Raw genomic sequence first — 13,128 nt, forward strand, 5'->3', positions numbered from 1 at the left:
AAAAAAAAAAAAAAAAAAAAAGAAGGAGTTCCAGTGTACCCCACGAATCAACCTTTGGTGTTTGTATAGCTCAGCTGTAACAGCTAACCAACAATTTGAAGTCATTGGGGTCACATATGTGGCTTTGGTTAAAACAACAGAACCAGGAAGAAGGACTTTGGTCACTTGAAATGAAACGTAGCCGTTGCTATCACACTTTAAGAGTTCTTACGGTGTGCCCATGATATAGTGGTTCTAGCAATGGCCTTACAAGTCCAAAAAAAAAAAAAAACATGATTGTGATACAGAATCTCCCTCGTTGCTCTGATGGGGCTGGCAGGTATGGGTGCACTGGAGTGCAAGGAAATTTGATCTTATTTTAAAATAACTACACATAGAGCTAGAGGCTGGAGATCAAAGACTGAAGGCATTCCTGGCACTGGGCTATACACACCGCATCTTTAGGGCTTTAAAAGGGTGGTCTGATTGCCTATGATGTACACGGCTGTACTGGGCAGGGAGTATAGTGCGGCACACACGCAGAGCCTTCTGCCTTCTGTGTGAATAGCTCCGAAGCTTCCAGCTTCTGTCTAATCAGCACCAATACAGCACTCCCAAGCAGGGAAGACAGGCACTAAAACCTTCATACAAACAAACCAACAAGCCAACAAACCCTCCACACCAAAAAACCAAGGCACACATGATTTATAATTCTCCAGGGGAATGACCAAATTAAAAAGGCGGTCCCCTAACTGGGCAACCTTGTTTGGGAGAAGATGTACCTAGTCCTTTAGGAATTTGATGAGCCAGGGGAAGGGGGGGGGGGATGGAGAAGGTAGTGGCTGAGGGGAGAGATGCAGGGCGGGTAGCAGAGGTGATACCTAGAGCAGGGGCTCCCTTTTCTTAAAGGAGAAGGGGAGGGAAGAATGGGGGAAGATCTGTGTGAAGGGGTACTGGGAGGAGGGGTGCTGATATTGGGATGTCAAGTAAATAAATGTAAACAAACAAACAAACTTGGGATCTGAACAGAGAATTCTGAATAGAAGAAATAAAAATGGCTAAGAAATACCTCAGGAAGTGCCCATCATCCCTAGCAATTAGGTAACACAAAGCAATTTTGAGATTCCATCTGACTCCAGTCAGAATGGCTAAGCTCAACTGACAACATATGCTGGCAAGGTTATGGAGAAGAGAGAAAAACTCATGCTGTTTATGAAGATGCAAATTGATGCAGTCACTCTGGAAATCAGTATGGAGAATCCACAGGGGGAAAAAAGTCTACCATGTGACCCAGTGTGGTGGTTTGAATAGGTCTGGCCGCCATAGACTCATGTGTTTGAATGACACTATTAGGAGGTGTGGTCTTTCGGAAGAAGTGTGTCACTGTAAGGGTGGGCTTTGAGGCTCCATCCTCATGCTCTGCCCAGTGCAAAAGAGATCCTCCTGCTGGCTGTCTGCAGAAGCCAGACTCTTCCTGGTTGCCTGAGAATCAAGATGTAGAACTCTAGGCTCCTCTAGCACCGTGCCTGCCTGGATGCTGCCATGCTTCCTGCCATGATGATAATGGAGTGAACCTCTGAAGCTCTAAGCCAGTTCCGATTACATGTTTTCCTTTATAAGAGTTGCCTTGGTCAATGGGTCTCTTCACAGCAATGGGAACCCGAACTAAGACACCCAGCTATACCATTCCTCTGAACATGCCCAAAGGACTCAATCACCCTATTCCACAGGTACTTGACCTGCCATGTTCACTGCTGCCCGATTCACAATAGCCAGAAAAATGAAAACAATCTCAATGCTCCTTGGCAGACGAATGGATGATAAAAAGATACTACATGCACCCAATGCAATACTTTTCAGGTGTGAAGAAAAATGAACGAATGAAACCTGCAGGGAAATGGATGGACCTAGAGAAGGTTGTACTGAGTGAGGTAACCCAGACCCAAAGACAAATATGGCATGTTCTCCCTCATCTGCAGTTCCCAGCTCCAAATCCTCAGATGTGAGGATACATCATGGGGTTAACCAGAGAAACCAGAAAAGTATAAAGGACCACAGGCAGGGTGGTGTGTATGTGAGAGGGCACTAGCAGGGTACAGGAACTACAAACTGGAAAGAAGAAGGGGAAGGAGGGAAACCAACACAGAAAGAAGAGAGATGAGGGATACATAATATCAATGTTTGTGAGCCCCATGCAGTCTTATCAGCTTGTGTTACCTAAAACTATACACAGTGCATATAGGTGTATACATACGCGCACACACACGCACACGCGCACACATGCACACGCGCGCACACAAATGTCTTGATAGAAGTTAAGCCGCGTGGGCTGACAATGGTCTCTACAGAAACTAACTTGTTAGTTAGTCTAACTAACTACAAGACTAACAAAACCTCTGTACCAGGCACAAGAAACTTTCTTCGGAATGGTTGGTCAGGGTAGTTCAGGTGACTCCCGAAACAACACAGACTATCAGCGTAGCTTTCCGTTGCCTCTCTCGGGTGAAGAGGAGGCGCTCTTGCTGAAAGCATGGCACACTTAGTACACAGGTCTTGAGTGATTCAGGCTGGATCTGACCTGAAAGTCCCTCTCCTGCATTCATGGTTCTGGAAAATACTGTCCAAGGGGGGAAGGGAGGGAGTGGATGACAGTCCTAACGAGCCGCAACACCTATGACTCACGACAGTGACCAGCATGGCAAGGAACAATAAGTGGCACTCACACCTTGGTGATAGCCGACAGCTGTCTGATTGGACATAAGCCCCACTCAATGACAGGGAAGCCATACCTGTTTCTGAAAGCCTAGCCAGGTTCTTTGGGCTAATGAGGTCATGAACCTTAGAAAAGAATCTGCCTCCACTTTGCTAGATTGGCAGAATTCCTTACCAAAGTCTTACTACATTCTAAATCTTATCCGTATGCCCATGGACAAGTGCAGCTCCCAGCCCTCGTCAGAGAAGCTTTTCTACGCAGCACATGGAGACCATTAGATGAAACCACCACTGGACACAGGGCAAAGGCCAAGTGGGCAGTGAGGAGCCCAGAGGCAATGGATGCAGTGAGGAGCCCAGAGGCAATGGATGCAGTGAGTGAGGAGCCCAGAGGCAATGGATGCAGTGAGGAGCCCAGAGGCAATGGATGCATCCCCGTCGGAGTCCCTGCAGCTGTGGCTCAGGGATCATTGAGGAAGAGGAGGCAGAGAAGAGTTGGGAGAGTCAGAACACCAAGAAGTTCACAATGAAAGGGCCTCTCCTAGAAATGGTCGCATCAACAGGATTGGAACAATGGTTATAGCAATAGACGTTTTAATGTGGACAGGAGAAATTTTCAGTGTCCTGCCCCTAGACAAAGAACCGAAGGCACGAGTGACAACTGGAAGGAAGGGAATTAGCTTCTCCATGTGATAAGCCCCCTTATTGGTTGTCCAGGGCAGAGTAATGGCGATAAGCCCTGAGACCATAGTTGTAGAAACACCAAAAATAGATATAGCGGGTTATATATGCCTGCACATGTGTGTGTCTGTACATGTGTGTGTGTGAGAGTGTGTTTATAACAATAATAATAAAATAAAAAGAGGCTATCAACTTGAGGGGAACACAAGAGAGGTTGGCGGGGTTACCTGGGAAGGGTTAGAGAGAGAAATGGGAGGGGGAAAGCAATGTAACTCTGTCTCAATAATAATATTATCATCATCATTGTCACCACCACCACCACAATGGGATATCAAGAGAAAAGGGACAAGTGTAGCCTCTAGCTGATGATGTTCAAGTTGGGTGGGGGGAGGCACAGGGGATACATCATGACTTTCATATAATTTTGAACATTACACATTTTCCATAGTAGTTTTTAATCTATAGAAACACTAGGAATTGGCATGAAGTAAAACTCTCAGAACCCAGACTCCATAGGATGAGCCAAGTATGAGGACTCCTTCACTGACCTGCCTATCTGCCTTCTCCAGTCTTCTCTCTCTCCATCCTCGCACGCTCAGCTGAGATGCTGCACGGGATACAGGGCACTTGGTGTGCACTTTCCTACCTGCCTTCCTTCTGCTCGCCACACCTCCTTCCCTTATACTCTAACTCCTATAATCAATATCCATCTGTAGACGTGCCTACATCGAGAGCATCTTCCATTGATCCTCTTCCACACCCTGGGACTTTCCCAGTACTCTCCCAGGACGTGGCTTACTGTGGACTAATAACAACATGACAAGAAGGAGAAGCACAGTTGCACAGCTAATCTCTATCAACAACAGGAAGCCTAAACACACCACCACGCCCAGTTACAATCTCCTCTGAGGCTTTGCATATGAAAACCCAAAACTCAGAGAAGGCTGAGAGATAGCGCCTGGATCCACCGTGATGCTGTATGTATCTTATACCATTGTATCTATGGGGCAAAAGTGACCTCATTTACTCAAGAGCCCACATACGTCATGACGACTATGCTGGGTATGAACAGTGTACTCATTCGCTCTAGGCAGAGACAGAATCTTTTTCCTAGTCCATGTCCCAGTCTGCTTATCTAGTAGGACACACAGATCCTCATGAGCTGAACACTGCCTGACAGTGGCGTTTCTGAAGCTGGGGGCCGAGGTGTTCATCTTCTAACCCACCTGCCTGCTTCCACCAAGGACTGAGAGAGAACAGTCGGCTAAGCTCTCCCCTCCCCATCATCTCTGTTCTCCAGGCCACAACACTGAACTAGTCTTCATCTTCTCCCTCTGCTGGCATTGTAAGTGACCAGAATGAATTCTTTCCCATGCTATTTTTATTTCGCCTCCCAGCTGTGGGCTCCCTTCCCCCTTCTCCTCCTTCACAACCCTCACCCTAGCAGCCAGAAGGAGCCGTAGACATTCAGACTCTGGGAGATGAAGCCTCCTTGGACAAGCTTACTCTCCTCTGCACTTCCCTCTCAGGGCCTTCCTGCACTTGCTAGCTTTCTAACCAGCAATGCCCTGCTGTGGGGTGGGAGGCAGAGAACCCTGCCAGTCTGGTGTAATCAGTGAGCCTCAGGTTCTAGGGAGAGACCCTGTCTCGAAACCAACAAGCCACCGGCAAGTACGCACGCATGCCCACAATTTAGGATTTCGATTCAGCTGTCTTCATTCTCTCCTCCAAATCTTTCAGTTTCAAATCTAGCAATTTCTTCTAGCTGTACGTCTTTTTCTCTTCCCAGGCTCAAATACAAGATTTTGGCCCAGCCAGTTCTTGAGAACTAACAAGAAACTGGCTAACGAGAAACTATGAACTCAAACTATGCTTAAGGCTTCCCTCTCCCCGTAGCTCCTTCAGTCCCACCCGCTGAATGAGCATTTTAGTAGGGGGGAATTGAACCTTCACAGTCCCAAGCTTGTTTCTCTAGGGAGAACCTGAGTCATCATTAAAGGGATTGGCAATGGAACTGGAATCTGGTGCACACACACACACACACACACACACACACACACACACACACACACCTGTCTACGAAGAGCTAGGTGACCACACTGAGTTGTGATCTATCCCATCCAATAGGACTTGTTTATGTAATCACTGGTCTTTATAGCCTTGTACTTCCAAAATTAAATTAGAAACTACTATGTTACCACCAAATGGTCAGCAAGCTAAACATCTAGTCAAGTGTCTAGTAAATTAGTGTGAAGGCACACATCACAGTTTGGGATTTAAATGGAAAAATCAGTACCCTACAGGAACTCTACAGTTGCACAGCACAGATCTACTGCTATGGCCAACGCTTTCTTTGTTGGTACCTTCTGATTATACACACTTGTGTATTCCAGGCATTGATTTTACTGTGCTTCCTTTCTTTCTTTTTTCTTTTTTAATAAGATACTCAATATTCCTGCCTCTTCCAAGAAGTGTGGGCTAGGGGAGGGGCGCAGAGACATTCGGTCATCAATAACATAGAGTTAATGTCCTGTCTACCTGGCCTAGGCCCTTTTCTGTCAGTTCCTATAGCCCAGGGGGACATGCTTTCAGCTGTGTGCTTCTGGTCACCTGGGAACACCAAAGACCTCTGCCTCCCCAGCTTCTCTCACACTCTCCCCATGGCCCAGCCCGCTGCTGGGGCTGCAGCTAAGCCAAGGAAGACGCCAGATCCACCCTTAAGCTAAAAAGGCACTTTGGAGTAGAGTGTGCAACCCTCCCTGTCAGATTCCTTAAAAATCTCCTCCAAGCTGTCGTAAGAAAACTCCAAAGAACTCTTATTTCTCTCTAAAGAATGAACGATTCTTTTGCAAAGAAGTATTCCTGGTCAGGCCTTAGCAGCACCCCAACATTGCTTTCCTTACAGCTGGCTGCTCTTTTTAAAAATTTCTTCTTAAAGGGATATGCTCACTTGTGTTTTCTGTCTTCTTTTTCTTCTTTTTAATCACAGGAAAGTATGCTGAACAAGGTTTCTAACCAAAACTGCAGTGAGGATGGCACCCAGCCTCTTGAAACTACCGCTAACTCAGCAGGGCCGTAAGCTAGGTGACAGAAGGCTGTGTGCTTCTCTACAGGTATCGGAGAACGATGGTCACATTCAAAAACCATTGTTTTCTCCAGTCTACTGTAAAGCACATTGGCTTTTCCGATACATAGAGGAAAGCTAAGGATGGAATATTAGTCTTCAAAGTCTTTCTAAAAAGAAGGGAGCCACTCCTAAAAGCATTCTGATCCCCCAAACAGCACAAATACCCTCCTCTAACCCCCAGGCATGGAGGACCACAGTTACCAAGACAGTATTAAAAGCAATGTGAAAATACCCCGAGGAATACAAAATGCAACAGCAGACCTGGACATTTAAGAGCTCTCAAATAAAATATCAGGCGAGTTGAATTTTCATGCCAAGGACTGCATTTATAAGCAGTGAGACTGCCTGCAGCATTGTTGGTCCAGGGCACTGCACACACAGGCCGAGTGGCACCATTGTGACTGTGTCTGCTGCGCTGTCTGAAGGAGGTTCCTCTCACTCTGCAGCTGCTGCAGCTGGAATGGGCAAGGCCTATACCATTCACTCTCCTGTTCTCTGACCACTTTGTGTTCAACGAGCAGTTACTGTCAGAGCCAAACCCAAAGGCTCACTAGTGGGAATTCCTAATGCAGAGATCTGGCAAAGCTCTGAATTTGGCCAAAAAGCCAGGCAGAAATTAAGCTACCTCAAATGTGAACAACCGAGCATCTTCCCCTTCCTTCCCTGTTTTCATTTAGTTGGAGCAAATGTTCTATTTTAATGCAATTGAAAAGAAAAGAACATTTAGGGACAACACACTAGATCCTTCGTAAAGCTTCATTTCCAAAAGCAGCGTTTGACTGGCCAAATAAATGACAATTCATTCTCTGTTTACTCTAGGTAAACAGAAAATGCATTGCTGAGCACTCGTTTTCAAAAGCTAATCAAGAATGTAAGGTCCCAACAGATTCATTTAATAGAAATATAATAGGCATTCCTGCTTGCTTTTCATCTTGTCTCCCTGTAAATGCTAAAATGAACAGCAAATTAACCTTGCGTTGGAACCGAGCTTCGTCACAGCTGATGCCCCCTCTCAACAGTAAACATCCCCTCATCCTGTCACTACTTCTAAGCCTTCTGCAGGGGAGAGATGATGGAGTTTGGCAAGAGAGTGGAGGAATAGTTGAATCCTAAAGGGAGTGCTGCGTGTCTAATGGGCTCTCTTTCCTATCTGAGGCAAACTCAGCCACCTTTGTCTGCTAAAATAGCACACATCTCGGGCGTAGGCGGAAGGGTGGGGTGGGTGGGGTTTTCTTCAAGCTCCGTGTATCGAAGTTATATTTTTATCTTTACTAGCCATTCTCCAAGTAGCTGCTTATAAACTACAATACAAAACAAGCTAATAAAGAAAGGGCCATTCAAGCTTTAAAATCAGATATAAAAGATTTGCAAACAACTCGAGATCTTATAATTAATATGCAGTGATATCAGAATTAGCACTTAGAACTCTATACAGAAAAATATAATATTTCATAAATTATGTAATCATGAACAAACCCTTGCAAAAAAAAAAACTATTTTCACTGTGCTAAAGTAACATTCTAGACTTGTCGTAAGTATGTTATTCTTACAAGTAGTTCGCAGTTATTCTTGAAGGCAAGCCTTGGAGTTTCCTTAGCATAGTGCTGCTGGGGAAAACTTTCAGCACGTCCATCTTCATCTCTAGCCTGAAGGGAGATATAATGGCCTATTTAGGGACTTACAAATAATGGAAGGAAAAAAAAGCTAAAAGCATAATAGCTCAGATCATTAAACAAACGGGAATCCAGAAATAACAACATTATTAAGAAGTTTGTTTAAATACGCAGTATGCCTTTTAGATATCAAAATTTGAGATTTTTTTTCTTTATACTATTTAGTTTCAACATGCAAATTCATCATGGTGTAGTAGTTCAAAGAGCACAAAGCAGACCCAAATCAACTGATTTTGTTGGGTGTCACCAACACTTGAGTGTTGTAGTGACACAGTTCCTCACACGGTCAGGAGTCTGTGACATACATACGTGTTTAAACGTTTTGGCATGCTTAAGCAATCTCTAGATAAAGCATTTTTAAGAAATTCTAATAGCAAGGCCATAAGAAAAGCAATTTGCATAGTTATAATTTGAACTGTAATAGTATTAGAGATAAATTGATTCCCTTGATTTTTAAATAAAGATCCAAAAGGATCAATGATCTCATAAGAACAATGATTCTTCTATTAAATGCAGTTAAAAAATAGATTTAATTAAGAAGCTGCATTAAAAATTACTGGTTATGTTGATCTATGCTGTCAATTGAGAAAGCTGCTGTTTCAACAGAGGCATCCACATTATTCACCAGCAACACCCACTGAAGTCTTCCTAATCGCCATTGGTTTCTCATTTGGAGCTGGTGTGAGGGAGAGGTGGGTGAAAGGGGCGTGCCCAAAGTACATTCATGAATCCATTCATCAGGGGGACATTTGCATCTTGCAGCTCTCATCCCCTTAGCCCTAACTGCTCATGCTCTCTCCCACCCCCTCTCGTCTTCTATCTCTATCTCTCTATCTGTCTCTCCCTCCCCCTGTCTCTGAGTCTTTCTCTATCTCTCCTGGCCCTCCTGAAATCCACAGCTGAGCTTGCCTCCCTCACATATGGCTTGCATATAATTATGCATATTCTATTTTGCACTGCATTAAAATGATGAGCTCCTGGCTCCCTGCCAGCTGATTTTGAAAAGCCCCAGTGAAGTAGGAAAAGGGGAGAAACACAGGGAGAGCCGCACAGGGAGCAGCAGGTAGCTCTGTCTGCTGTCTCTTTAGATAAAATGTATGTCTGGCACCACGGGAACAGCTGAGAACTACCTGTTGTGAGGTATGGGTCGGAGGGGGAGGGGCAGCGAGCAGAGTCAGTGACACAGCAGTGACAGGGCTTACGTATCATTTCTCTGACAGTGAAATCTACCCTGACAAGTGTCACTCTGAGTTCCCCAGCTACGCTGTAGGCTGTTGTTTTAAAAGGAATCCATACGTACTCCGCACGTTTGAAAATTGCACCGCTTGTATCTAATAAAGGTTTCTGCTACCCGTTGTGAGGGCTCTAGGTGGAATCGAAGAACGGAATGACATGGTCAGGAGTGGTTGGGTTATGGTGAGTGTGTGGAAGGGATTGCTCTGCTTGGATCTCATTTTTATGTTTTCTTAATGAACATCTTGGTGAGGTAGTGCCGTTTCCTTATACTGTTATCGCCAATAAAGCCAGAGTAAAATTAAAATGTGTTCTAGGATAGGCCATATGTGACAGAGAAAGAAGCAAGCATCGTGGGCTCTGGCTGGACGGTCAACTGGAGCCAAGGATGGCCCTTGCCACTGCAGCAGGACTCTCCTGCAGTGAAATCACTGTATGAGAGAATGGAACTCAAAGGGGATCCATTTTAAACCCCGACAGACAGACAGAGGCAGCAGTGACCTAGGGAGCTGGAAGCAGGCTTTGAGATGCCAATGGGTGGCACCCATATTAACTTCTCCATAGCAAAATTCTAAGTCACTGTGTGATGTACAGACCCCTTAAAGGAAGGAACCACATTTGTTTCAAGTAACCTGGCCATGTCCAATGAGTTGCACCTATCTGGATGGTAACTAGACCCTATCACAAACAACTTTTGAAAATACCACTTCAAGATATGTCTTGCTTGGTGGTGGGCTTATTATATTCCTGATGCACAGCAATACATATGCTCAAGCGCAATTTGCATATCATTTGCAAGGGCTACTATTTACATATGTATGTCTATATTCAATATATATGTATCTTGAGTATAAATATTCATAAAGTGGAATATGTTTATTATGCATGTACTATGTATACACATTCATACACACCAGATGCCTACGGATATTTTCAACATAAGAGGCAAAAATACATTCCACTTACATGCAAGGTGCTCACAATGCTTTTTATGTGTTTAAAGGACAAAAATGTCCCATTATCTAAGATACGGGTGCTTTATAGGTTTCGTACTAAGCCTTTATCCCTAGGAGGCTTTGTTAGACAACAATAAAAGAGAATGGGGAGCATTGGGGGTGTTGGGAAATAAAGAGAAGCCAGAAACATGTCTCAAGCCAGAAACATGTCTCTTCGTTGAGCCGTTGGATTCACCTACCACAGCTCATTCAGACCCTCAGGCTGACTCCAGAGTCCAGGAAATCCTGTCCTCCAGGGCCACTGAGATGAGTCAGTGGACAAGGCATTTGTGGCCAAGCCTAGAGACCTGAGTTTAATCCCTGGGACCCAGATGATGGGAGAAGAGAACTGATTCCCAGGTCATCTACAAATGCACAATGACCAGGCACCAGTGCATGTGTATGCACACATACAGATAGATAGATAGATAGATAGATAGATAGATAGATAGATAGATAGATAAGTAGTTAGGTAGATAGATAGATAAGTAGGTAGATAGATAGATAGATAGATAGATAGATAGATAGATAGATAGATAAGTAGTTAGGTAGATAGATAGATAGATAGATAGATAGATAGATAGATAGATAGATAGATAGATAGATAAAATGCAAAGGAAAGAAGAAAATGTCTAGCTGGACATGTGTTCTGCACAGAATGGAGGATACAGAAAGTCCAAGGAATGTAGATCCCTCATCCTAACATCTGCATGCATGTGTGCACTGACATACGCCTCTCACCACAGCAAACCCACTTGCATTACGAAGCTTTAAAATGAAAGTTCAAGTTGTTACTAAGTGGAATGAAGTGCATCCAACTAGGCAGTAACTCTCTACCGTCCTGGGTAGGCTGTTTTCCGTTTGCTAGCAATATGGCTTCCTGACCCCTATCTTCTACCTTCCCACAGGTCTAATTTAATTGGCTCAACATAAGGTTCAGAATGTAGGTTTGTTTTTTTTTAATAAATTCATAAAAACAAAACGGGATGATAAAAAGCCCTCAGATGACAGCAGTGTACAAACAGAGTCAAGGGCCACTGGTTTAAGGAGGGTCTCTAGGCATCAAAAGAACACTGAACCACTGGGCAGTGCCACTCGCAGCCGACGAGGCCCTCAGGTGGGTCTTACTCTAAAAGGCTGAGAGTTCTGGGGACCAGCTGCCTGTCAGCAAATGTCTTGTTTGTCCATGGCTGCCTCTTGGTTTCTGATGAGCAAGCAGACTTGGAGGGCTTCTGCTTCACTTCCCAGCAAATGCCTTCCTTCATCTCTCCAACCCAGACCAGTACTTCCATCTTTTTTTCTTTCTTAACTTCTATCTCCCCAACAAGGGTACAATTCTGTAGAGGGCGGGGTAGAGTTGGGTCAACCATCCCTCTCTTCAATCACTGTCTGGTGAACATGCTCCAAGAATGCGCTCACTCACCAGTGCCTGGCATACTGGGGCAAGGTCAGGCAGATTCCATTGCAGCTCCACTAATCTTGTATGTAGTTAGATTCATTTCGGGACATCTTAAAATCTCATATATTGGGGCCTGTTCCTTATTCTATATCTTCTCTATTTGGGGTGCTAGATAATGACTTAATAGTGGGGCACAGACAGAGGGAGCCAACCACCCCTGCAGATGACAGCGTAGACACTGAAATTATTTCAGAATAGCAGGTCATCGAAATAACAGAGCAGACAGATCTGAAGACAGTTTTATTATTGTTCTTAAATTCCCTACCAACAATACATAGCTAATTGGCTGCCAGGAGTAGACCACCCCACTGGTGGCTCTTGGCCCTCACTGGGGCCCGGAGGACAGTGTTAATGTTTGGCTTTGTTCTGGAGTGACAAGTTCTGAAATGAAGGAGCGTGGAGACACTGGATGATGAGCTAATTCACTCCATGTGCTTTAACTCTAACACTTGTACTCTGGCTAATGTGCTAGGTATTTGTGCTGCTAGAAGGAAACATAGATGGGAAACTATTTGTTGCATTTTACTGTGAATGTGTCATGAGAGATGTCACTAGCAGGACAAAAGTGCATTTTTGACTTACTGTTCTAAGAAAGCTTCACATTTTGCTATTTAAAAAAAAAAGTAAAAAATTTTCACTAAAACTGTAATATTTCCACAAAGGCTTGTTTTTTAGTGTTTTGGGGGAGATACTAAAGATTTATTTTGGTTTTTAAGTGTGTGTGTGTGTGTGTGTGTGTGTGTGTGCGCGCGCGTGCACGTGTGTGCCCACGTTCACATTCTCACAGTGAGTGTAGGTGTCTATAGAGGCCAGAGGCCTCAGATTCCCCTAAAGCTGGAGTTGGAAGAGGCTGTGAAAGGCCCCCACCTGGAGTTAGAAGCAGCTGTGACCCACCCCAATACACACACACACACACACACACACCTAGAGTTAGAAGCAGATGTGATCACACACACACCTGGAGTTAGAAGCAGCTGTGACCCACCCCAATACACACACACACACACACACACACACACACACACACACACACCTGGAGTTAGAAGCAGATGTGACCACACACACACTTGGAGTTAGAAGCAGATGTGATCACACACACACCTGGAGTTAGAAGCAGATGTGAACACACACACACACACACACACATACATCTGGAGTTAGAAATGACTGTGAGCTCCACCCCACCCCACCTGCAGTTAGAAACAGCTGTGACCCCCATACCCCCACATACACCTGAAGTTAGAAGCATCAGCTCTCTCTCTCTCTCTC

General features: G+C 44.6%; 1 protein-coding gene across 2 annotated transcripts in view; it reads right to left on the reverse strand.

The window, feature by feature from the left end:
* The window catches only part of Sobp (sine oculis binding protein homolog), a 169,032-nt gene that overhangs the window by 55,106 nt on the left and 100,798 nt on the right, over positions 1-13,128 (reverse strand). The window contains exon 5 of one of the 2 annotated variants that reach the window (XM_031348518.1): positions 8,050-8,145. The exons of the other annotated variant lie outside the window; for it this stretch is intronic. Within the exon in view, the coding sequence (XP_031204378.1) occupies positions 8,050-8,145 (96 nt within the window). The remainder of the gene's footprint in view (positions 1-8,049; positions 8,146-13,128) is intronic. 2 annotated transcript variants of the gene reach the window in all.

This window comes from Mastomys coucha, unplaced genomic scaffold (assembly GCF_008632895.1).
Source record: "Mastomys coucha isolate ucsf_1 unplaced genomic scaffold, UCSF_Mcou_1 pScaffold3, whole genome shotgun sequence".
Taxonomy (NCBI): domain Eukaryota; kingdom Metazoa; phylum Chordata; class Mammalia; order Rodentia; family Muridae; genus Mastomys; species Mastomys coucha.